This window comes from Molothrus aeneus, chromosome 11 (assembly GCF_037042795.1).
Source record: "Molothrus aeneus isolate 106 chromosome 11, BPBGC_Maene_1.0, whole genome shotgun sequence".
NCBI lineage: Eukaryota > Metazoa > Chordata > Aves > Passeriformes > Icteridae > Molothrus > Molothrus aeneus.
The window spans coordinates 7,666,939-7,693,157 of NC_089656.1; the positions used below are offsets into that span (position 1 = coordinate 7,666,939).

At 42.3% G+C, this 26,219-nt stretch overlaps 2 protein-coding genes across 3 annotated transcripts in view; both read right to left on the reverse strand.

The window, feature by feature from the left end:
• The window catches only part of MYLK3 (myosin light chain kinase 3), a 36,470-nt gene extending 32,204 nt beyond the window's left edge, over positions 1 to 4,266 (reverse strand). The window contains exons 1-2 of the mRNA XM_066557547.1: positions 4,129 to 4,266; positions 1,845 to 1,968 (exon numbers count right to left, since the gene is read on the reverse strand). Coding sequence (XP_066413644.1) covers positions 1,845 to 1,853 — 9 coding nt within the window. The 5' untranslated portion in view covers positions 1,854 to 1,968; positions 4,129 to 4,266. The remainder of the gene's footprint in view (positions 1 to 1,844; positions 1,969 to 4,128) is intronic.
• Positions 4,267 to 8,399: 4,133 nt separating this feature from the next.
• Positions 8,400 to 25,577, reverse strand: C11H16orf87 (chromosome 11 C16orf87 homolog). Of its 2 annotated transcripts, XR_010784324.1 has the most exons (5): positions 25,355 to 25,577; positions 21,696 to 21,792; positions 19,378 to 19,560; positions 13,388 to 13,881; positions 8,400 to 12,139 (listed from the first exon to the last, which is right to left on the reverse strand). XR_010784324.1 is itself a non-coding variant. In XM_066557684.1 (4 exons), exons 1-4 carry the CDS (start codon positions 25,418 to 25,420, stop codon positions 13,763 to 13,765), a joined length of 465 nt encoding a protein of 154 aa, XP_066413781.1. In that variant the 5' UTR covers positions 25,421 to 25,577; the 3' UTR covers positions 13,343 to 13,762. The 2 variants fall into 2 exon arrangements, 1 of the variants encoding a protein (XP_066413781.1); XM_066557684.1 differs by lacking the exon at positions 8,400 to 12,139 and having other exon boundaries at positions 13,343 to 13,881.
• Positions 25,578 to 26,219: the final 642 nt, after the last annotated feature.

Consider the following 26,219-nt stretch of genomic DNA (forward strand, 5'->3'; position numbering starts at 1 on the left):
GCACTGAGTGCCACCACTCAAGGTGATTGCACTGCTTCTACCACAGGTCAGATGGGCTCATGCAGAACTTGGCTGCTCATGAAATCACCTCGGGGTCAGCCTGCCCAACAGAGTCACTGTATAAAACACACAGAGCTATGGCAAGCAAAGCAAAAAGCACTAACAACCAACCTCCACATCATTTGAATATCAGTCTACCATCCTATACAATAAATGTTCCAGTCAGAATAAAAGTTTGAACGTGCCAAGGCTCCCATGAAAAGTAAATTTATTTACAAAGGCAAAGCCTGCAGTCATCATTTCAGAAACACCTCCTTGAGGCTGGCAGGTGTTTTGCAAGCCAACAGGCTGCACAAGCTGGCCAAGAATGTCAAACACACACAGCATGTTACAAAAGGCACAGAAACCAATTCTGTGCCATTCAGAAAGTTTTCAATTTCAAACCAGGCTCACAATAAAGCACTAAGGAGTCCCTTACCGTAAATCTCTTTATGTAATCTGAAACACAAAATCCTCCCACGCTCAAACGTAGGGATCTGTGCAGGGCAGATTCTTGATATAAAGTCCCCATTCTGTTTGTCTTGTGTGGTGGTCACCCTGGTAGCCTGCAGCCTTTCACTGAATAAAGCTGCACAGCCTCCCTGGATCTTGCTAGAATTCTGCTTGTGTGATAAACCAGGCATTTCATCTTATCTGACACTACACCAGGCATTTCAGTCATTTCACTGCCTTATCACAGTACTAAGTTCTGTCCATATCCCTGCAGTTCACTTCCTGAATCACTGATAACAGATACTCCAGGGCACAGAAACAATACAAGATGACAGCCAGACCTCTGGAGCCACTGAGCAGTCCCTTCTCTGCATTTCTTTGTTCCTTCACTTATTTTAATCCAATTTTACTTTGCTGTAGCTGTAACTTAAGGACTGCACTTTGGCTTCAGCCAAGCAGTGACAAGACTGCAATTTATCCAAGTGCTATTCTATTTTTCAGTGACACTGATAACTGCTGCAGGATATTGCCCTCAACACAACACAAATCTAACACATGTGGGAATTTCTTGCATGCCCAATTTCTTAAGCACAGGAATAGTGGGAACATGAATGGACTCAAAATGACCATTCAGGAGGGTTCATCCTCCATCAGAATTCACACACCTGTTATGCCTTAAGCACTGTCTCTACATGCACACAGAGCCATTCCCTTCAGTCTCTAAACACCTCACTTACTTGCACAAGTGTATGTTGCCATGAAGGCCATGTAGGCATATTTGTGAACCCCTAGATCTAGGATCTTTAATTTCTACCTACACAGTTAAATATGCAGCCACAATGCACCCAAATGATGCTCCTCATGCATTTGATTCTCAGCCAATGAATTCCTTTTTATTTTACCCTGTGTAAGATATGCTTTTTTTAAAAAGAGTTCTTACCTGTAAGTTTGTGTCCATGGAGGACAAACACACAAACAGAACAGATACGAAGATGCTGGATGACCTAAGAAGGAAATTAGTTCTAGAGAAGTAGAAGGAAATCTGCTTTCAGTTTTAATCTTTGTTTTCCTCTTTCACTCAGCCAACAAGCTGTAATAGAATTATCTCTGATTACAAGCTGCAAGTGATCTAGCATTAAGATGAATCCATCAGGCTTGGGCACACAAAAATGACAGCCTCTCACTATGGCTCTGCCTTTGAGCAGGTGGACAAGCACCTCAGGCAGCAGGAGCAGGGCCTGGCATGAGCCACATCTTCACTGCTTCAATTCCAACAGGAGTGTGTCCCACCACAGCAGGGGTGCACCCTGCCCTGAAACAGCCAGGCCAGTGATGGAGATAAGATACTGTACCTTTAGCATTATGATCTAAGAGATGTCAGGTCCAGACGTGGGGGTACAGAGCTGGCTGCCCCTCTCACAGCAACAACAAGTGGTGTGTTTCCAGCTGGGTTTGTACAGCAAAGTAACAAATATGCTGTTAAAAAATGAAATTAAACCAATGTAAGTACAGACAAAACCAGAATCAAAGTGAGTGAGGAACTCTTGCAGGGCAAAAGCCAGGGAGGAGATGGCCATGCTTGCTTTACTGCCTGGCAGGGAATGTTTTTCAGGCTATTTAACAGACAAGTACAGAACAGGGGTTGCCTGGGGTGACTTCAGCACAGCTCTAGAGATGTTAGTAGTGTAACATCCTGCTAAAGGGACACAGGCAACCTGAGGCTGCCTCAATGCTGGACTTAAACCTGCAGAGATGAGACCAGTCTCAACTACCACACCCCTGTGCAATGCCTACCTCAATCTCTGTGCCTTGGCTTTTCCACCTGTAAAACAGACTTAAACCTTTCCTAGATTATAGAATATTTTCACAGCTTTAGAATCTATTATTACCATTCTGCCCTTTTAAAGGGCAAGAGTAAACCATAAATTCTAGGTTAAAACTGCCCCGAGATTTTTAAGACACATCAGCTTGGTGCATGCAGTGGCACAGGAATACTGGTGCCCTGTGAGCTGAAAGCCCTGCCCCTGCTGAGCCATCCCACATGGACAGGGCAGGGATGCTGCTGGCCTTGAGGCAGCACCTCCAGTAGCATCCCTGGCACTGGGAACAGCACCCAGCCACTCCCAGAGGAACAGGAGACCATCCCCATGGACACCAAGCTCTTCAACATGGCCTTCAGCTTTTTTACTACCATGTAACTGATTGTGGGAATTAAAGACTCCAATCCAGTACCTAAGAAAAGAACAAATATTGGAACTGCTCAAGAGGTGCAGGGCTTGACAATGACCTTAGACTCAAGGGAGGGAAAGAAGTATTTTTATATATTTGTGACTTCTTCCAATAGCACAAATAACCATGCAGTTACTCTAGATTTAGTAAAGAGACACTATTACTTCATGTGGCAGCAGAGGCATGTACAGCATGCAAGCACCATGCCACAGGGGAAAGCTTGCATGACAAAGAGAATCCTTTAGAAACTTTGGCAAGAACTCTGGAATGAGCAATGCTCAGCCTGCAACCTTCCATTAGCAGATCTAAATACAGAACCATAGTGTAAAACAACACCTTCCTGCAGTATTTGCATTAATTAATATTAAGAATATAATTATTATGATGAGTTTCACTGGCTGCATTTTTCCATTTAGGTTCTGAGAAATAATTAATTTGGAGCTTCTCTCTCCCTCAGTTTAATTTCCAATCTCACAATGTCAGTTCTGGACTGTGTGATTCTGTAGGTATTAAAAGGCAACGATTTAGTAGCAACTATGTAACTTTCAATCCCCAACAAGGAAATACTCCACTTTTTACAAAGTTAAATGTGTTTCTGTGACAATGGACACAGGAGTATATTACCTTTAGTACCTGGGTAAAGTCTAATGGATTTTACGTATCAGGAAATACTGATCTTGGTGCCTTGCCCTTGAGCTAGAGGCAAGGAAAGTGATCACTTTGAGTATAGGCTTTGTAGGTGTCACAAGACACCATTTACTTATAGAATAAATGCAGAACTTGACCAAAACTCATGCACATAACATCCAACAAATGAAACCAAGATCAAGGTTAGTACTTCAACTTTTAGACAAACTCTTCAAACCTGCTATACTTACACCCCAAAACTCCTCTCTCAAACTAGAGAGGATGCAGCACATCAGTGCATTTGGAGCACAGACCAAGACAAGAGGTAGAGAGGTTTATTTTAACTGGCTTCTCCAGCCAGCTGCTGACAGATTTTCCAATTCCTGCCCTAACTACAGAGTAAAATGAAGGGGCTCAGTATTTTTGAGGCAACCTCTCTCATCTCCCAGCATCATCAGCCTCTGTGAATTAGGAGGAAATTCATTTTCAGGGAATTTATAATCTGAACATCATGACTTAGATTAAATGGTTAATACAAAGTACCTTCTTTCCTGAAAATGAGGGGAAGTTTTAGTCACTTGGCACATTTCTTCTACACACACTTAAGAGTTATGAAATCACTTAAGTATTTGAGAACCTTTTTGTCATTAATAATCAGGGGCAGGGAGCTTCTAACACTGATGTCACCCAGTCTAAGTCACCATAACTGTGCCCTAAACATCAGCCTGAAGGTTCCCAGCTCTCTTCCACAGGCACTTCCAAAGTGCCCTGCTGACTTACCCTTCCATTACGCTTCCATCCACACCTCGGGCTGGAGCTGAAAGCCAGCACAGGAGTGTCCCCAGGGAAATGCACACAGGATCAGCAGGGAACTGACACCAGAAATGTTCAGGTGCCCTTCTGTATCTGATCAGGACAAGTATTCAGGAGCCTGTGAAGACTTTGAGTGATGAGGCATTTTCTAAGAGCAGTCAATTCCTGGTTGTCTCTGTGCCAGTATCAGCTCATTGCTAGAGCTGCTTCACTCACAACGGATTAGTATTAAAGGACAGGTCTGCAACCCTCCCCACCTCATTAATATTCATTTTAGATTTTAAATTCCAGTTACACAAGCACTCATGCCCAAGGCTTGATGCCTCATAAATTATATTCCATTTTTAAACCTGCAGCATTTGCTCTCATTGTTTCAGAAGGAAAACACTAGCAGAGACAGCTTTAGGCAGGCTGCTTTTGTTGAAAAGAATTCTATCTAAAGCCCTGCTTTAACTTCATTAGCCCACAAAGATTTGCACTACAACGAATCCTGCCTGCAAAGCACAAATACAACTGCCAGCAAATTTTAATTCTGTCAATATTCTGCTTTTGTTCCAGCTGCCAAAGCAAGTGCATATAATGTCTGCAGCTGAATAAACTCACAAAAGGCAACTTACCAAGGGAAGATTTGAAAATAGCAACAACCACCATAAAAAAAATCATATTAAGAGACAAAGTGACTCTGTATGTACTTTGTCATCTGGCAAACATGGGTGGGTGATGTAGATGAGTTTGCATTGAGAGCTACCACATTACACAGCAAACCTGGCTTTGATGGTCAGAAGAAAGGTCCAAAGGAGAAGAAATTGAAGCCTTCTCTGTAAGGGTGAGGGCCAATTTTTGGGTAGCAGTCTCCTCCTTCTGTGAAACCCCAAGCCTTGGTACACAGGTCAACCTGACAGCACCTGGATCCTTGCAGTCTCCACTATTGAAGGAAGGAACAGCAAAAGGAAAAACAAACTTTACTCATTTTACCTTTACAAAAGGTAGAAGTTGCTGCAGCACAGATTTCATATTCAACAGCCTATTAGTTTAAAACATGGACAGGTAACTGGAAACAAAATTATTTTACATCATTCTTCTACCTGCCTTCTAAAAAGCCTTCAGCAGGGAGAGGAGCAGACCAGGCTCGTTTCCCAGCACGGGATGAGCAGGCTGACACTTGCAGGGGATGAAAGATTTTTATCCAGCTCCTATCCTGCAGATGCACAGTCCTGTCATTTTTATAAAGAATTAACACATATCCTCTTGCCCACTCTGAGCCACAGAGGTAGTAATTACAGCCTCTCATTTAATGGTCCATTAACTAGAGGAGACATCATTTAAATGAGTCAGCCCCATAAAGTACACATGAAGCACATGAATATACATGTGGAAATCAGAATTATAGAATCCTCTAGACTGAATATGAAATTCAAAGGTAAATATTTTAGCTGGGCTTTAACTTTGGCAGGCTGGATTGATGACTTTTAAATCACTGTCCCCTAACCAGGTTCATTCTAGCCCTCAAAAACCTTCTTCACAAGATGTCTCCCCATTTTGACTCAGCTCTGAAAAACAAGGATTAACACTCTCAATCCCACTCCCAGTGGTGGTGGATCTTGTTCATCTTCCATATCATGTCTGAATCTGTTGCCCACAGAAAAGCCCAGTAAACTCACAAGTAAGGGTACAGATGGGGAAGACCAAGTACAGGAACAAAAGAACACAGCCTCTGGAGAATTCCTTTTTCCAACCACTGAATTTCTAGATATAAAGGAACTGCCCAACTCCAGGAGCAGCTGGAATAGCAGTATCCTTACTCCTCTGCAAGGGCAGCACCTCTCCAGTCACTCTCCCTGTTCTCCAAACTGCCCTGCTCCTCCTCCAGCTCCATTGCTGAAGCAATGCACTGCTCCTTCAGTGACATCCTGCAGGTCTCCAGGTCACTCTCCTCAGAGCCTGACCACACTCATTGTTAATTCCCACCATCAGACCTTTCTCCGTTCCCTAGCCAAATCCAGCTTGTCTTTTTCCTACCCTCTGCACTCCAGGCATGCTCTCTCTGGTCCCTGCCTCCCCCTCACGTCTGAGTGAGCTGCATTCACCTTCCTGCCTTTGCTATATAAGGAAACCCCACTGCAGCTCCAGTGCTGGCTAGAAAGGAAAACTGCAAGCCTGAAACCCCAGAAACTGAGATTACTGTAACCACAATACAACCCAAGAACAGGCTGACAGTGGCCTTTTAAGTCACTGTGCTTTTGAGTATTATTGCAGTCACAGAGTGCAAGCTGTCAAAAACCCATTAAGATTTCACAGCTTGATCAGCAAAAAAAGCACTGGTGAACTGAGAAGCAACAATCAACAATCAGTAGTAATTAATCTAATATAGTCTCAACCCATCTGTTAGTCACACAAAACATAATTTTTATGACTTCCTCCGATTCCCAACGTTCAAATAATGAAACTTCTTGTTTCCAAAGAATGCATTTGTAACACAGGCATTCAAAACAGAACATCCCCCTGCTCTTTACCATTTGCTGTATTTTTATTTTTGACCTTTCTGTAGTTGGTAGGAGTAGGGTTCTGCTCATTTGGATTTCAAATTTTTGCAATATATTAACAGTCTAAGAAAGATTTTAAAAGACAAAATATTTTGAGAATAATTGTCCTATGCACTATTGCCATCAGTCTCAACCACTGAACAGTACAAATTGTTCAAGTATCTGTTTCCCCTTCCAAAGTCCTTTAACCTTTTATTTTTTTTCCAGAACTACATTTAGATGCACACGCAGGAGCTGTAAGCAAACGTGAGCTTCCCTGTTGCTAAGAAACTGTGCGCCAGAGCCTGCCCTGCCACTCTTGGAAGCAACAGCACCACAGCTGCCACGGTTGGAATTCGCTCAGCGTCAAGAAATGTAAGCTAAATATTTTGGATGAGACTCCCAATCTTCTTAAAATGGGTGTGAGCAACAATGAAAGAGAAATAGATCTGGAGATGACCAGACTCATGAGTAATCCTAATGCTGTGGGACACTTTTCCCCATCAGAGCACTCAGGCTGTATTTCAGAATGCAGCTATTAGTATTTCTCTAAATTAGGCTTCTTGCTCAATTTCCACTCAGCCCATTATACACTGCTTTGAGGTACTATTTTCAAAACATTCCTCTTTGTAAGTGTTAGAAATAGTAATTGTGATCATTCAGCTAAATAAAAAGTTTGCTTTAAAAAGGCCTTTTTGAAAACCTTTCATTGGATGTCCAGACCTGCCACCATAAAAAAAAATCTTAAAAAGTAAATTCTAATGCTCATCTTCTAATTTTAATATAGATTTGTCCACACAGTTTAGCAGGGAATTCTAGTTGTGCAATTAAAAAATACTTTTTTTTTTATAGTTTCTAATTTAGTTTCTTGTTTGTAACAAAATCAGAGGTAAAACTATCTCAAGATCAGGCTCTGAATCAGTACTTGGCAAAGACTCAAGATACCTCTGTCTTATGCATTTCCTAACTTACTGCACCACTTTTCCTTCTTTGGAATTGCTCTGTCCTAAAGAACAGAGATCTCTGTTAGTTTTCTAAGATGACAGGAAACAGAAAGCTACAAAAAAAGGCACTTTTACCTTAAGCCTCAGTCCACAGCTCCTGAGTGAACTTAAACAAATTGAGCCTTATTCTAACTTCATTCACCTGAGTTACACACCAGCGGTTCAGTTTCAATGGTCCCCAGCTGAGAGACTCATGCAAAATGAACAGCTGTTCTCTTCCAGACTTTCTTACACTCCTGCCTTTCCTCTGACTCTGTCTGTACAACCAAACCTGTACCAGGACACTGTGTGTGGTTTCACAGACAGATTTCATACCTACTGCACTCTCATGCAGGTTATGACATGTCTAAATCTAAAGATCCCTGAGCTCTGCTGTTAATAGGCTGTATGCCATTCCTTAAAAATATCCTTAACACATCAGAATTCTTTATTTGCTGAAGAATTCAACTCCCCCAATAAACACTACTGTCAATACACTACACTGCTGTGCTAGTAAAATCATTTATTCATTCTACTGAAAACCAGAACTGCTGGGTCAGCTCTTGCTGCAGCAAGTTCACTGACCTGAAACACTTCTTTGGTGTGGCTGAGACCCAGGAGCTGGGGCCCAGAGCACCTCCACAGCAGAGACTCCAACCTCCCATCACTACACCTGCTCACATGGCCACACCCCTTTTGCTCCACAGCTTCTCTGAATAAAGCAACTCAGACCTCAGTCTGAAGATTTCTCTTTATTAGCATTGTGTTTTCCATTAAATATTCATAAGTTGTTTGTTCCAAGACAAAACAAACCACAGAAACTTGGTAAGCTTCCAGACTATTAATATTTGTACTCCTGGTATCTGGAACACTCACTGTTCTTAACAGCATTTTATGGTCCTCAGTGCTGTCCAAGATTAAAAATAGTATTTAATTCTTAACTGTGATTAACAAAATTAGTAAGTTATAATTGAGAGAAATAACACTTAGTAGAAGACCAAAGGCAGAGCTCAGGTTTGATGTACAAAGTTAAGAAGCACCAAAAAAAGCAACTTATGAGGGGGACTGAAGGGAAGATGAAGAAGAGGTACCTGATCTTTTCCTGGGGAAATGCTGCATGATGACACCACATGATTCATGTGAACCATGTTCTGGGCTTGAAATTTTAAACAACATTGGTGAAAGCAGGCTTAGGTTTTCTTCTGCAGAAAAAAAGAAATACAGACATTTATCCAGTTTCATTGCCTCCTGCCTAATCAATTCCTTGCCTCTTACTTAGATGACACATCCTAACCAACAGCTGGCAGTGCCAGAAACCATTATGAAGTAAGTGCAGGGAAAAAAACCCAAATATTTTAGTATATTGATTCACAGATATTTTCATTTCATTATGACCTCACAATATCTGTTGAAATCATGCAGTGTCTGATTTGCCATAATGCAGAAAAACTGATTTTCATCTCAACCAAAAAACCTGCTTAATCATTTATAACGTTGGGACAACCAGACTTAAAATTCTGTAACCTGTTTTGAAAGTGGTAACCTAAAAAAAAGAGGAAATAAATTTATTCTATTATTTTTAGAGCTGTCCTACCACTACTGCAACCAAAGTGGAAACCTCCTTAAAGCATAAGCAAATAACTGGGGAAAGCAATGCCTTGGAATGCTGCAGTTAGATTTACCAGAGGTTATTTGCCAGAACCCACAGTGAAATTAATGAGAAAAAACACTGACAGCACTGTCAATACTTTGAAGGACAAATTGCTTTTAGACTCACCTGAAGGCACTGGCTGTTAACACTGGCTCTCTGTATTGCCATACCAAGCAGGAAGATCTGTGGGGTGGAACAGTTGGAACTGAGAGCTCAGCAGCAGCTACAAGGAGCCCAGGTCCTGCAGACCAAACACCCACTGACAGCTGAACAGCCTGCCAGGCCAGTTCTCCTGTAGGAGCCCTGTCCATCCTGCTTCCCAAGACTGGCCCAGGATGCAAATCTAAGCCCTGGAGATGCAGAGTACCATGAGATGTACTTGGAACACTCCCCAAGCAAACAAAAGCCCTTGCACAGACACTCAGAGTTCCAGCACACCTGCACCTGTTCATGCACACACAGGGATCCCTCTCAAACAGGCCCAGCCTAAACTGTGCCTTAACACAGCTTTCTGCTTTCATCACAGGTTGTCAATACCCTAAAGGTTATCAGAAGCCAAGCACCATGTCCTGTTAGGCAGTAAGATGCTAAACATCCCTCATAGTACAGTCCAAGATACAAGGAACAGACACAGAGCTGCTAATAGCCTACAGGATCACTGTTTCACTCTAAAATACCCCAAAATCTAGAAAAACTACAAAAGGAAAAAAAATCAAAAAGCACCATATAAAATCAATCTTCTTTGGGAACTGATATTCAAAGCCAGTATCTCATTTTTAGTTTCTTTCTCAATAAATCCTGCCCAGCCACAGGACAATGATAATCTGCAAAGTATTCCCCAATACCTTGTCCCAATTGCAACTTTTTTTAATCAACCATAGCAGTATCAGAACAAAAGTAACTGGACCATTAAAAAATGTTTGTAGAATTTCACCAAAGAAAGCATTCAGGGGACTTCCAGGGGAAGTGACAACTTTCCTTAAACCATTTTCTATTTGATTGCCAATATAAAATTCAGAATTTTCTGGTCCTGACAAATTATCCAACTCCACCAATCCTCACACCTCCAGAAAAGATGAAGCAATGTTTCAGTGCAGACAGCCAGTAACACCCATTAGCCGGATCTTCATTTCCCTTGCTAGGTAGGAATGATGTTCTAAAGAAAAATGTTCTTTCAGGTTGCTCTCACTGAAAACTGAACACTCCCTTTTGCTGGTCTCCATGGTGAGAATGCCTGAACACCAGGGAGCTGTTTGGAATAAGGCTGCCATCTAGGAGCAGAGCAGGGGAAATGCAGAGAAATCTCGAGGCAAAATTTGAACCGTGAGCCCACTTGATGGTCAGACATGCTATTACACAAAGCTATAAACACTGGAAGCACAGATCTTCAGGGGAAAAAATGGATAAGAAGCGGCAGAAAGCAGAACTTGTTAAAAGGTGGTTTACAAACAGACAGTTCCCAATACAATCCTCAATTATTTGGTTCACAACAAACAGTTTATCCAGTCAGGCAAGTCAACATGTACAGAGGTGCAGTGGCACTGCACTTTATCTTCTTCCTTTCATTAAAAAACTGCAGCCTAATTCACTTTTTCTAAAAGAGTATTTTTCCATGTGAGGTTTCAGGCTACATAAAACGCAGTGAAATAAATGAAGTCAGCCACAATGACAGTCAAAGGCAGAGCCTAAAATTCTTACACTGAAACTAGTCACAAGAAAACCTTCATGTAAGCAGCTTCCTGAAGCCTTACCATATTTATTCTTGCTTCTCAGAAACTATGCAGTTTCCAAGCAAGTCAGAGCTGCAGTACACAGAATTTTACTCTTTCATCATTCAGCTGTCACTGGCTTTATTTTACTTTCATAGATGGAGAACAAATGCAATTTACAATTATAATCTACAGTGATTTGTCAGTGTTTCATCCATGGATCATCTCTAACACACAAAAGAAAGAGCTCTTGAAATCCATCATGCTGATGCCTATTTTGTACAAAGCAGACACTTTCCAGTTCAGTTACTGAATATGTTCCAAGAAATCTGTCTGGGCACAACCACAGTTACCAGGGCTTTTGGAAGAGGCTGAAATGTCCTGTCTATACTGGAAAGAATGGCTTGTTCCTGGTTGGTGGGAAGAGAAACTCAGGTTTCTTGCTCTGCCAGATCCCCTGGCAAAGACCCACTCCCTCCCTAGAGTGTTTTCAAGGCCACCTGCTCCCATCACAGCTTACTCAAAGAAACTGGAAGCCATCAGGGAAAAGTAGCATGAGGATATGTGGGAAAGGGATGACAGAAAAAGACCTGGGGAATACAAAGAGAAGAAATACAGAAATAGAACTCAACCACTGTTTCAGGAGAACCTCCACCAATGAAGGCAAATAAATGGCCTTGCACATTTGGGAGGTACAAATGTGTTTTTCAGAAGTACTGATTAGAAAAGGCACCAATCTTAATGTAGAAATTAACTTACAGTTTTGTCACATCCAACAACATTAACTTTGGTCCAGTGACAGAAACCAATTCCATGTGCAGGAGCAGAAAGAGACAGAAACCTGTAGGAAAGCAGTCAGAGCACCAAAGAGACTGCCTTGGCACCTCCCCCTGTCCCTTCCTAACACAGCACATCTCATTCCAGCCTGACCATACCCTTAAGTCAGAACTTCCCTTTTGTCACTGGGACTTGTAACTTACCATGCAAATGAATTCTCTATCCTTAACTGACTCATCTGTCCTCACTACTGGTATCTGTGACAGGCTACAGTTCTGGGAAGCACAAGTTCAATGATGCACAGAAGTAGGTCCTGTATTGGCAATTTCTCACTTACTGCAATAAAGACAAATGTGTTTTAGTGGCTTAAGCACATTTCCATCTCCACACACCATCTCTCTCATCCAGTATTAACAAGGACGGAAATAATTCCTTAGGAGTTAAGAAGTGAAAACCACTTTCCATGCTTCCTGCTTTCACTTACACAGGTTGCATTTGATCAGTGTCTTGTGGCTTAACTTGAAGCTATCACAGCTCCTTCTGTTAATCAGTAACTAATAAACAGCCAGTATCTGATAGTCCAGCTTTTTTAATAAACATTTTGGCTTCCACCCAGAGATCAGTCCTGTAGCTGAACCTCGTTAGGCAATTCCCATTACTCAATGTGATACTGAAAAACACCAGTAATACTGAAGAAAAAGACATTCAGTTGCATTTCCCCTCCTAGAACAGAGGAAATTAAAGGTGACTAAATCCCAATGTGTCAGATTTTATGAATGCAATTATCTCCTACACCTCCTCCTTCAGGGTTTTACACAGCTTGAGGCTTTGGGGTTTTTTCTTGGTAAAATAAAGTCCCCATATAATTATTAAAGGAAGAATTTTGGCTGAAATTGCGCTATATTACTTTAAGAAAGACTACTTTGTTGAATGTCTTCCCCAGAACTATTTATATCAAAACAGCTCATTTTTGCACACTCAGGTAGACTTTGCTTTGGTATTTACAGTCAGCAATACAAACACAAGACCAATAACAATTATGCTTTTAAAAGACAGTCAAAAAAAGCTATGGGGAGTTAAATGAACTACCACAGCATGTTTTGGAAATACCAGTCACAGGATGCCAATTGCAGATCTACATTTCTGATGTCTCCTTCTCTCCCTCTCCAGTAAATAATGGGCCAAGAAAGAGTACAGGACAAGAACTTACCAGCTGGACAAGGCAGATACTCAGCAAATAATTGTCACAAAACAAGTACCTGGCTCTCAAACTTCAGGAGTCTGACCCCCAAAGTATATGATTTTTAAAAAACAACTCTATGGAGCAAGAAATGATCTTCTACAGATAATTCATAAAAAACAGGAAGCTGTCTAACAAAATAATCCTCCCACATTAAACCATTGTAATTTTCTTCCTACCAAAAGTATATCACATCTATTACAAATTGTCATACCTAGGATGAATACCAGATTTTTAAGAGGATTAAAACCAACACACCCTGAGTATCACAAATGTACTTAATTCTCAGTTCAATAAAATATTGGAATATCAATTTATTAAAAAGTTATGTGAACTGTACATACGTAAACTGCAATATAGCTGAAAAATCTGAAATATATAATTTTAAAGGAAAATCATTTATTTCTGAAAATATTTAAAATATTGCATTTCTGGCAGCAAATTCAAAAGAAGTGCTCTGGAATGGGTGCAGTCTCTCTGTGCATTTGTCTTCAAGGCATGAAACATATCTGCTTTCTGATTTTTCACAGCACAATCTTGTGACCACTTTTTTTCTGATTTGTAGAGACAGAATTCGATTTCCAAGAACAGCAGTAGAATTTTGAACAGGAAATGCTATGGTCCTTGTTGGTGCAGACAACACACTTTCCGAGAGTCCATGGCACCTTGGAAATCTGCTGGCCATCCTGCATAAAACTGCATCAGATTGTGCTCACAAGTTACAGAATAAGTCTTTGATTGATAATTTTTCTGTTTATTTCCGCCAAGGCCACTGAAAACACGAAGGCCTTTTCATCTGAAAGGTTAGCATACATGTCAACTTCTTTTTCTTGTTTCTCTGTAGAAGAAAAAAAAGTCACTATTAGAAGCTTTTTCTATTATTTGAAGTTAATGCAAGTTATACAGAAATTAATAAATTATGTGAAGTAGTGGAATTGAAGTTAGACAATCAATTCCTATGCACGGAGGGAGTAAGAAAGAGGAGGAAGTAATAGAGGCACACAAAGGTGCTGGAAGAGCCACAGAATGAGTCAGCCAAAAGCATGACTGAACTTCTCCTCTTTAACAATGAAGGAAGAATGAATTGTTAACATAAAGATAAACAAGTATTCAAGGGTTCCTTCAGGTTTTTTTTGGTTTTAGTGGTTTGAGTTTTTTTCTTTACATGACCACCTCCCATCCAAGAAAACAAAGTTATTTCACAGTATGCTAATTAAACACAAGATTTGTCCCCTTACTTTACAGATACATGAAAGAAACCCAGGAGTTTAGTGACAGGGTCAAAAGCCAAAGAGCAGACACTTGGATGAAGTCAGGCTCCAAATTTACCGTCATGCACATTTCTGGACTTTCTACACTGCAGACTTTCCATCCCATCCCAGCTGTAGAACAATGCTAACACACCTCCTTGAGCAAGTAAAAGCCCATCAGTTCCCTGTGCTGATGTTGGCTTGCTTCAATGCCACAGACAAACAGGAAGCCATCAAAAAGTTTCCATACTGCAGGGCTCAAATAAACTAAGTTACACCACAAAAATTAATAAAATAATATAATTTGAGTAATACCACTTGCATAAATACTACCTCCTCCAGATCCTGACTGGTTCTATCCCAGTTTAGCAAGCCACAGGTAGCTGACACAAATTGTTAAGAAAATAAAGCCAACAAAGAAACAGTTTTGTCAGCAAGAGACCAGGCTTGCAGACAGAAGGAAGAGAGAAATACATTGAGAGCTTTCAGCTGTGCAACTCTATCTCTAATCCAGGTTCCACGTGGCCTGGACTCATTTCCAGCCACAACACAAAGCTCACCTGAGAGACCCCTCAGTCTCACTAACACACACTCACACACGCCCACACTCTGGCAACTGCTCCACCAAGACACCCCAACTAGCATGGGAAAGCCAAAGAAAAGGCAGCACTGGAAAATAACAGAAAGCACAAGCAGGAACAAAGATCCCAGCAGGTCCCATCTCCACCTACCCACAGGGCTACCCTTCAGTGGGTTCACACTCATAGCAATGGTTTTATTTGGCTTCACATTTGTGTGCAGCTATGGAGAGAACTCCAGCAGACTGCCTGCCGTGTGAAATCAAGTGCTTGTGCTCAACAACTGAGTGGGAGAAGCTCCAAAATCCTTCACCACTGTGTTCTGATTTACTGACACAGAAACAGCAGAAAACAGCTTTTTGCTGACTTCCTGGCTATGCAAGGCAATATCCTCTAGTGCATTGAGTTTGAAATGAGTTTCAAAGTGAGTTTCACTGCCAGTCCTACCCCACAGTTTAAGACAAATCAGCTTCTGTATGTACACTCTGGGCTGCTCCACTTCCTCCCTCTCACCATTTAAAAATTAACAATGCTGGGAGCAGCTCTGAGTACAGACACTACACACACTGGTTATTCCACATTAACCTTTTCTATTTTCATATCTAAGCCCCACCCCTTGATTCATACTTCCTGATCCAAACGAATCCAGCCACAACTTGAACATATCAGCAAATATGTTAAAAATACTCCCCCTGCACCACACCCTGGTTGCTGTTAACAGACTGTGGACTTCTTAGGTTCCCTTCCTCCCAGATCAGCCTTATTCTGAGACTTCAGCTTAGTGAAATCTTGATATCAAAGAGTATGAGGGATTAACACAGGTGTGCAGGCTTCATGCACTCTCAGGACAATTGCAGTTCTCATCAGTAACAAGTGAAGAGCTCACACCTGCGTGACATTTTGTCATACACTACTCCTAGGATACCACAGCTTCCACACACACACTGAAAACTTTCCCACTTCAGTCTTAACTGAGAGTAGTTTTGACTCATTTCTCTATTATGAGCAAAAGAAAAACAGTATTGTGTTTCTACAAGCCAGCAAGACATTAAAATCTAGGGGGTTTGCTATACCACTGAGAGGCTATTTAGGCAAAAATAGCTTTTCTGGATCACGTCTCTTGTATCCCCAGATCTCCTGCAATCCCTTTATACTGCAGCCCTTAAAACAGTGATTATGTATAAATCACATATGGACCTCCCCCTTCAAAAATTTTGTATGGATTCATTTTTCAAGATAGCAAGTTGCTTCAAATATCCACACTGGCAAAGTAAATGTGTGAGTAATGAAGCTGGAAATTACAGGAAAAAGAAAACTTGCATCAAGAAAATGTATTCAGCTTAAGTTTTATCAGGATACTGAAATGTCTGTATCTACCTTTATGAAGATTTGGCCTGCTAAGTAACACGTCTGCTTCAGCAAGTCTACTACTCTTACTGAGACTTACTTGCTGGTAACCTCTTTCAGAACAATCAATACCACTTCCCCCAGTATAAAAGGGGTTTTGTTTGCTTTACTACAATCAGGGTTTTTACCCAGATAGCAAGGCAACCTGGGAACCAGTCTAGCTGTACGCACAATAAAACAAAGAACACACCTCCACAACAAAATCAGAGTCAATTATTATGGTGTGTTTGTACTTTCAAAATACATTGCAGTACATCTGACAAAGAAATTAAGTGACAATTTTGACAAGCCAAGGCTGCAGGGAGGAGTTCCTATTTTCCAGGGTCATCACATGCCTCTGAAACATGTGATAGGATCATTTTCTGGGTCCCAGTACTGTCATATCCCCTCAATCTACATCTGCTTCCTCTTTCCTCCCCCTCCATTCCTTCTTGCTAAATCTGCAGGGAAAATAGCTTGTTCAAAAAGCCTTTTTGCTTATTCTATTCTTCTTAATTGCTGCAGCTCTTTGCTCTAATGTGAGCCAGTCACGAAGGACACAAAAGAACCAGTCAAAGGCACAGACACAACTGGGAACAAGCACAGTGTGTATGGAATTGCATGACAAGCAAGGAAGCAAAGCTACAGATGTCACTGGGGTCTTTAGGAAGGAAATTTTCACAGCTGGATGGTCTTCAAATGTACAGATAATCTGTTCTTCCATGTTAATACAACTGAGGTGTTTTCTGTCTGCCTGTTTTTCAATCTACAAATGCATTAGGAGCCAAGTATCTAAACCATGCAAGCAATGGCTTCTTTTCAGTTCTTTGGGGCAAAAGCACAACCTCTAGTGGCAAGTAAGAAATACCCAAAATGTCCTTGAAACATTCAACAGGCAAGGAAATTAGATACTGACACCTTGCACTGCAGAGCTGACTTTCAACACATACAGGCTGCTAAAAGGACTAGCAAGCACTCACACAAAAACCACCTTAACTGCAGTAGAATTACAGTTGCTTAATAGACACAAACAACACTATCAAGCAGCACATGTGGGAAAGGAATAATATTTCTAAAATTCCTGCCAATTACTCCACACATAGTAGTTTCAATTTTGTAAGCAACTTGAAAAGGGAGAGGTCAATGTTAACTTGTTTTAGTAATTATTACAAAAGGACGAGCTCCCTGTTGAATTTATTTTTATAGCCATAACAGCCTTATAGAAAAACCTTTTTTTTAAAATCTGTCTGATAATCATAACAGTGGTCTACACACACTACAATCTCACATAACCAGGAGTAAAAGAATATTCTAAGCCTACTTACTCCTGAACAATAAAATGAGCTGCACTGGGGCAAAGACAATGACAATTGGTTATGAGCCAAATCCCTGCACAAGAGGCTGAGGAAGAGACAGCCATCACAAGACCAAGGTAAAGGCATGGTAAAAACAGCACGAGAAGATGAAGGCAATCTTATCAAGTAAGATTCAACTTTAAGAAAGGCCCACCAAGAAAAAGGCCCACCAAGAAAAAGGCCCACCACACACACTCCTGTGCAGAGATCCCACTACACCCAGATCTCTACTCTTCTACCTCCAAGCACTGCAGCATTGTCACACTTTGGAGTTTGCAGCAAGAGGCTAGAAACATTCACCCTAGTTTTGGACAGGAAAACCTGTTCTCTTAATATCCCTCCTGCTGTCAAATTCTTGCTTTTTGGAAACTATAAAACATGTCTTAAGAAATGGATCTTTTCCTTTAGTTGCTTACTTGCATTCCTCTTTGTCAGGAGACAGAAAAGAAGATTCACTTTTATAGGGCAACTCAACCAGCTTGCTGGAATTTTAAAACCAAGGCTGTTTGTGATCTAGACTGGCAGTTAAATGCCTAGGAAGGATCCTGAAGCTACCAGACAAGTCCAGCTTGGGTCACTAACAAATAGGGAAGCTATTATAACTTATTGACATCAATAAGTCATACACAATAGTGAAGAGATTAGATAATACCAAGCGCATTTCTATTACACTAAAACAATTGCCATCTGGAAAATGCACAGAATTAAATTCCACCTCCTTTTTCCACACTGAAAGCACTAAAAAACCCCCAACAAATCCAAATTTATACTTGGTTTTTACATTAAAGAAACATTAAGAAACAGATTTACATTAAACAGCAGAGATATCAAACTTGGTTTTGAGAAGTTTTGAAGGAATTTCCAACATGGATTAACACCCTTTTTTTTTATTTTGTAAGGTGGAAAGGAAGAAATAATTGCATTTCTGAATTATGCACATGATATACTTCAAGATTTCAGGAGTTTTAGGAACAATATCTGCTGAATATTTGTATGAAGTTTCATCATTCCCCTTTTATCTGCCTTCCAACCTTCTGAAGCCCATGCTAAGTTTTGGATTCATAACTCAGGTTGAAAATTACTATCTCCAAAAACACAGCTAGAAAATGCAGTGTCAATAGGCTCTTAAAACAAGAGGAACCCTAAGTGACAGTTACATTCTTGAGGGTTTCTAGAATTACTCTAGCTATGTAACAGCCTCTTTAATCATTTTGTATAATGATTAAAACCAGCAGGTCACCAAGGAACCTTAACAGACAAGGAGACATTCTTTCCTCCAGAAACAGGACTAAAATTCGGGTTATAGTAGTGATTCAACATGCCCCTTTTACTTTGGCCCCCCAAAAGGTTTCAAGAAACTTTTAAAGTAATCCAGTCATCCTAATCTCCTCTCTGACAACAGATATCATTATACAGTTCTCCTTGTGATACAAAGCAGCAGCACCTCAATTAAAAATAAAAATTTAAAAAAATCACCCAAAAAAACCACCAAAAACCTACTTAACACTCCAGTCCAATGGCTTTCAACCTACATGTTGAAACTTGATACAGTGGCTAAAAATACAGATTTAGATCTTTGTAGTTCGTTTCATCAGACACTGAAACATAAAACCAGAGGTCTCTACACATGCAAATCAGTCCCTTCCCCACATTAAGGTATCAGGTACTGGCTGAACTAGTTTACTTATTGAATGGTATAAAGGTTTGCTGATTACAAAAGATACAAACAGAAAATCCAACAAACAGATTTCTGCAGCTCTCATACCTCTTTCTTCCTCGTGCTTTTTCGCTGAGGCACTCTTAGGTCTTCCTCTTCCTCGTCTGCTCTGGTCTGAATGGCTGTTAGACCTGGATCTCTTGCGGTTTTCTAAGTCTTTATTCACTGCAGAATTTATCTTCTCTCGCTTAACTCTCTCTGTCCGCCTCCTTTTGGCCTCACTCTTGTTTTCTGTGCAAATGAGCAGAAATGGTATGATGCAGGGTTGTTTTCACCTTTGTTCTTAACTTATTCTTAATGCTTACCCTACCCAACCAACCTTTGCCTTTCAAGTGCTCACGTGCCTGTACCTTTACAGAACAATTGCATCTGCATGATATCCATGCAGAAATTAAGGTGCCAGATCCAGAAGGGTGTTTCACTTCTTGATTCCAAAGATCAAGCCTTTAATTACTTCAAAAGCATTTTGCAGCCTGTGATGTTTGCTGGGACACAAAAAGCTGTTTCCCAAATAAGATGGGAACACAAACTGCACACATCACAGCCTTTAAGACACCACATTCTGGATCTGTTCCACTAGAAAATCATACAGCAAACACCACAGCACTGGGGCTTCCAATGACACTAACAATGAAACCATTACTGCTGCTCAGACAAATTGAATGCTGAGTCAGTGGTGCTGGCAGTGAACACCTCAGAACACAGTGAACGTGTCCCACCACATCCAGCCCGTGACAGGGCCCCTCATGCTCACTGCTGAACAGGTATTGTTCCCCTCAACACCCAAGTCAGTCAGGGAAAGGAGCATTTCCATGAGTTTAATCTGGAAGTTAAGCATGAATTAATGAGCTTGGGTACCAAATACAGTACAGTCACCACAGCACACTCATGGGTTAGCTGCACATCTGTAAGGCTGCAGCACCACTCCACAGTAGCTGCACTGCTGAAAATACTGGAACAACATTTTGTAAAAGCTGTTGTGGTTACCTTAGGAGCACAATACAGACATACACAGTCTGCTGCTGTATCTCTCTCTGGGGAACTGATTTCCTTTGGCTGCAGTTGTGCCATTGATCTTGTACAGACACAGGGACAAGCTGGACAGCAGGCTCCAGTCACTGAGGCTCATACAGAACCTGCACTCCAGAGTGGCACAGCCAGGGTGAGGTAGAGCAGGGGAACCTCTGCAGAGCCTGCCTAACCCCTGCTCACACAGGGCCACCAAGAGCCAGCTGCCCAGGACCATCTCCAGAAGGCTTTGGAGCACCTCCAAGGATGGAGACTCCACAACCTCTCGGACAACCTTTGCCAGTGCTTGGTCACACTCACAGTAAAAAGCACTTTCAGAGCTGCTTTCCAGCAGGATTTTGCCTCCCCTGCTGCACTTCCTCTTGTGCAAAACTGAATTATACAACCAGATCATGGCCTTCAGCTTCATTTGATAATTACTTCATCAAAAAAGCAGGAGGAGGAAAGAAAATTGATCAACACTTCCAATCTACCAGACACATTTCTTAGCCTCCTCTACCCTGAAAGCTCAGTTGTCAGCATAATGTCACCTAATTCCCACAAGTGGTATCCTTCAAAACATTGCTACAAAACATCAAATAGCTGACTTCCATTTTGTAGGTCTGGTAGATCATTTTAAAAAGTAGCTATTATAGATCAGATATTTGTTGGGTTTGGTTTTGGGATTTGTTGGGTTTGGTTTTGGGATTTGCTGGGTCAGGTTTTTTTGGGTTTTTTTTATATATATCATTCTTGTCAGGCTTTTTCTGACGAATTCCTACTACTGCAGGAAGTGATATAAATGAACACAAGGAGAATGCTATTCATGCCAGAAAGTACATTCAACTGACTTCTTACTTTGTCCATCAACAAAAGAAACACAAGTCAGGCACAAAAAAAGCACTATTTAATTTAATCATGGAGAGAGAAGCAAGATCCACCCAGTTTTAGATTAAACATTATGACCAATTTTTTATTTTCAGAAAACCCAGCTTCCATCAGCATGCGCTCTGAAATCAGATCCTTTTGGGACCTCTACATGTTTAGCTTCAAAACAGGATTAACACAAAGCATTCTGTAAGGGGTTATTCTGCATAGTGATCAATGTGTGCAGCTAGAACATACACAGAATAAATGCCAACATCATGAGTACAAAGGAACACTGAAAACACCAGCTTCCCTCTTCTCCTCAAAAATCAAGAAAAATTAACATATTCGAAGTCTAGCATGCACAAATTGAAGGGAAAGTGAACTGACAACAATCAATTTACAGAGAGAAGTAAAATCCACTATCTTTTGCCTCCAGGAAATAAGGGGAAAGAACTGTTGCTCCTTCTCCCCCACTCTGGCAGTATTACCTGTGATGGGTGGTGATCTCTCAGCACGTTTGGCGTGCAGGAGTTTTCGGCTGATAAATATGTAGCCACAGGGACATGATTTACATGCAACAGGAACCTGGGAAAACAAATGACAGTTTTTTCAGATAATTTCAAATTATGACCAAACTCCTGTCTCATGAAGAAAATCACACTTAGTAACTCACATTTTGTCCTCAGAGATAGCTCTTCAAGCTCAGTGTGTATGGCAAACTACAGCCTGTCCTGTTACTGTATTTAAACATAATAAAGCCAGATTCTGCTGTAAATCACTCACCAAGCCTTTTCTTTATGCAGTTGTTAAAAATCAAGCTTGAAATGTACAGCTGTTGTGATTGCTTTGCACTACTTTTCCCCAGACTGACAGGAAGGGGGTGGGGGAAAGCAGAGAGCATTAAAGGAAGGCTGAATTAAAATAGAATTCGTTTCTCTTCAGAGCTCTCAAATATCAGTAGTGAAATCAGTCAGACATTTCCAGTTTTGCTTCCTCTATATACTTGAAAAAAAAAAAAAAATATGAGCTAAAACCGTCAGTACATTGTGAATGCATTCACTTCCAGCAGCATTTGAAAGCAGCTCCTTTAGAGAGGAGCAGCTTTAGAGGCACAATAGAGCCTGAAGCAAAACAGATGCATTTGCAGCACGCTCTGCTCCAGCGCTGCAGACAAGGCCGGGTGGGTACAGAAGGAGCTCGTTAATTCAAAATGCAAATAACCCAGCCCAGGCAGGCAAGAACTGACTGCCGGCCCCGGAGTTTGAGAGAATACAGTGCCTCTGAGCAGCTAAGCAGACAGCAGCAGTATGCTCCCCCAGAAAATAACAGTGTAAAACAAGAAATGCCACATTTAATATGAAAAATAACAAAAATCTACTCAGAGCAATTAAAAAAAGCAACACTGATAAATTACAAAGCTCATTACCTTAGTACCAAGATCTTTTGGGATCTTTTAGAGTAGTAAGCAATACACCATGTTGCTTTGATTAGGTTTAAGACTGAAAACACAAATCAAAGCAAGTTTAGGCAGAGATCTGGAAGAGATTAAATAACACACATTAAAGTGGAATCATGCTGAAGCATGATAGTGGGGGGAAAAAGGCAGGAGGTGATTTCTCAAATGTAATTCTTTAAGACAGGTCACTACAAGTCTGCCAATATCCACTGAAACGAACAGGAGCACAGAACCACAACTGCCCCTCAATTTAACCAGACACGGGGAAGAACAAAGTTCCAAACTTCTACTGACTCAAAAACCCTGCCAAATTAGTACATGAGTTTCTAAATGGGAACTTAACTGCTACTCAGAATAAACGAATTATTTTGCTTTCTGTAGCACATCTGAACTCCTGCACTTCACCCTACAAAAAGCTTGCAGATAGACTTTTTGATACAGGTTTTGCAGAACTAGGGATTTTAAATCACTTAATGGAGACACTGACATAATAAAAACGAGTCCAACAGAGGTTTATTGAACTTTAAAGGTCAGAATTTAGCAGACTTGTGTGCACGGTTGTCTCCTCGTTCATACCTCAGTGTAACAATACTAAATCCCCATCATCTCACAGATAACTTGTGTGTTCTTAATGTGACACAGAATTCCAGCTAAATCCATTTCTGAACACTTGGGTCTCTCCAATAATTACCTTTCCAGGCTTGGCCTAAAAAAAACAACTTTGGCAAAGCCACCCAAGGGGATTGGAACAGAGTCAGTATTTTTCAAGGAACTCAAGTGTGTTTGACAGAACAATACTGTTCTCGTGTTACAGGTTTAGCACATAGGGGTGTGCAGCATTTGAGGGTGGGGGCCTGGGGGAAGGGGTTTATCTCTGAAGCTGATCACTATCAGTTACCCTTTGAAGATCCACACTGATAACACCCTGCAACATAATTAAGGTAAAAGTGTCCTAAACACTATTTCACACTGTTTAGCATTTTCCTAATAAAAAGGGAATTTTTCTCATACAAGACATTTTACCTGATGCTAAATTAAGAAGTGATTATTATTTCCTCAGATTGACTGCAAGTACTTGAGGCTCCCCAACTTAATGGGGCTGTGCTTTGATTGTGAAAATACTGAAATATGATATATTATCTAAATTACAACAGAAAAATGTGTTGAAGTCTTAGAAGTGTTACTCAATATTTCGCACCAATAATTGTGGGTGTCTAAATATTTCCATGCATGCCACTTCTACTGAAAAAAATCAGAAACAAATGCTAAGCCCTTGCTCATGGAAGAATTTAAGAAACACCAGCACAGGACACAGTCATATAAGAATTATATGAGTTTCCTCAAAATCTGCAAAGGGTTGACTTGTACTGTAGGCCTTAGCTGCTTGCTCCCTCTCAAATATTTGGCAGTGGAAAACAAGGTGTTTTCCAGTATGAGCAATGTGTGCCAGAGCAGGACATATAAGCACATAAAATCCATGGAAGCCATAGAGGAGGTGCTAACAGAAAATCTACATTGACAAAAACTAAAACACATGGTATGCATATAAGTGTAGAATAAAGTGACACTTTTCACGTCAGCTTAAAAATCCTACAGTGTTTCCTTACTTATTGTTGCTAGTTTGACATTCATTACATTTATCAAAAAAAAAAAAAAACCAAAAAAAAACCCAAACCAAACAAAAACACCACCACTCTCATGTATGATTTCTCCCTCGTTTTCGTTTCTCCTTTCACCAACTGAATAACCAGAACTTGGCACACGATTTCTTTCTCAGAAATAGTATTTCAGTGACGTGCCTAACGTGCATTTGCAGCGGTTGATCTGTTGGTTAAAACATGAAAAGGACGCCCACACACGGCTCAGCGCTCCCAACTGTGCCAGGATGGGCAGGAATACCGTAAAAACTGTGCAAGTCAGAACAAAAAATGCGATTTCTCTAAAGCTATGCAAGTAGAGAAAAATTATATGAGGCTATTTATATTTTTGTAGGTACGTCTAAAGCAGTGACTGGGGGTGCCTTTCCAGGGTGACGGAGCCGATGTCCCCCGGAGTGCCGGTGACAGGCGCTGCCCCTCGCTGAGCCCCAGGGCCGCTGCAGCGCCGGGCCATTGTTCGGAGCTCCGCTGCTTTCGGGGCTCACATCATTGCCGGTAAACGGAGACAGGCTCCTGACACGGCAGCGGTGCAAGCAGCTGCCGCTCTGTGTGAGTGTGAGCAGCTCCATTTTGTGCACACCAGAACCCGCAGCGGGACACACCGACAGCTCAGCGGGCACTGGGGAACCGGGCACAAACTGCACCCAAGGTCTCCCTCCATTCCGCTGCTCCCCGACCACCCCCTGGGAAAACAAGACCTCTGAGCCCCCTCCCGCCCAGCCCCGGTCACATCAGTCATCCAAAGGGCAAACTGCATTATATAAATCACCCGGCTCATTGTATTTTTAACAGATCACACAGTTACTAAACAACACCAGCACATAAACGTGAGGTTCTGCAGTCGCGCAGAAACCCCTCAGCACAATACAACTACTCCGCTACCCTGCCGGAGGGACGCGGCGTTCAACCCACATTCCGTGCAGAAGCTGCAATGGCAACAACCACTGAGTTCACACAAACACCGACTGGAGCCGCACGGAGCCGGTCTGCCCGCTCCGCCCTCCGCAGCGCGGGTCCGCCGGCAGCCGCTCACCTGCTGGTCGCACTCGGGGCAGGACTTGGTGGCCATCTTCACTTTCTTGGCCCTACTGGAGGACATGCTCGCTGCTGCCGTGGCTGGGCTGACACGGCCGCGGCCGGAGCGCCCGCCCTGGGAGGAGCCGGCGGGAGGAGCGGGAGAAAGGAGGTGGAGTGAGGAGCCGGCGAGAGGAGCGGGAGGGAGCGGCCAGAGAAGGAGGAGCGGGAGGAAGGAGGTGGAGTTGGAGTGAGGAGCCGGCGAGAGGAGCGTGAGGGGGCGGCCAGAGGAAGAGGCGGCGGGAGGAGCCCCGCGCGCCCCCGACAGAAGACTAGCCCCGCCCACCTCCGCGCGGGCGCGCGCGGCCGGCCCCGCCCGCGCCACCGGATTGGCTGCGCGCCGCCAGCGCTCGGAGCCCCCTGGCGGCCGCGCTGGGAACGGCCCGAGGGCTGGGAATAGTGAGGGGAGCGGGAATGGCGGGGGGAGCGGGAACGGCCCGGGGGCTGGGAATGGTGAGGGGAGCGGGAATGGCAGGGGGAGCGGGAATGGCGGGGGAGCGGGAATGGCCCGGGGGCTGGGAATGGTGAGGGGAGCGGGAATGGCGGGGAGAGCGGGAATGGCGGGGGCAACGGGAATGGCCCGGGGGCTGGGAATGGTGAGGGGAGCGGGAATGGGGAGGGCAGCAGGAATGAGGGAGCCTGACAGAAATGTGCCTGCCGTCAGAAAGCACCAAACACCACCTCTGCGGTTTCCGTCTCAATTCAGAAAGAGCCAAGACTGCAGCAGAGGGGGATGTTTATCGCCTGCTGCGCTGCTGGGAGCCCGGTGGTCCCAGAGCGGGGTGTCTGGCCATGCCTTTTAGTGGGTTCTGCTCACAAATGGG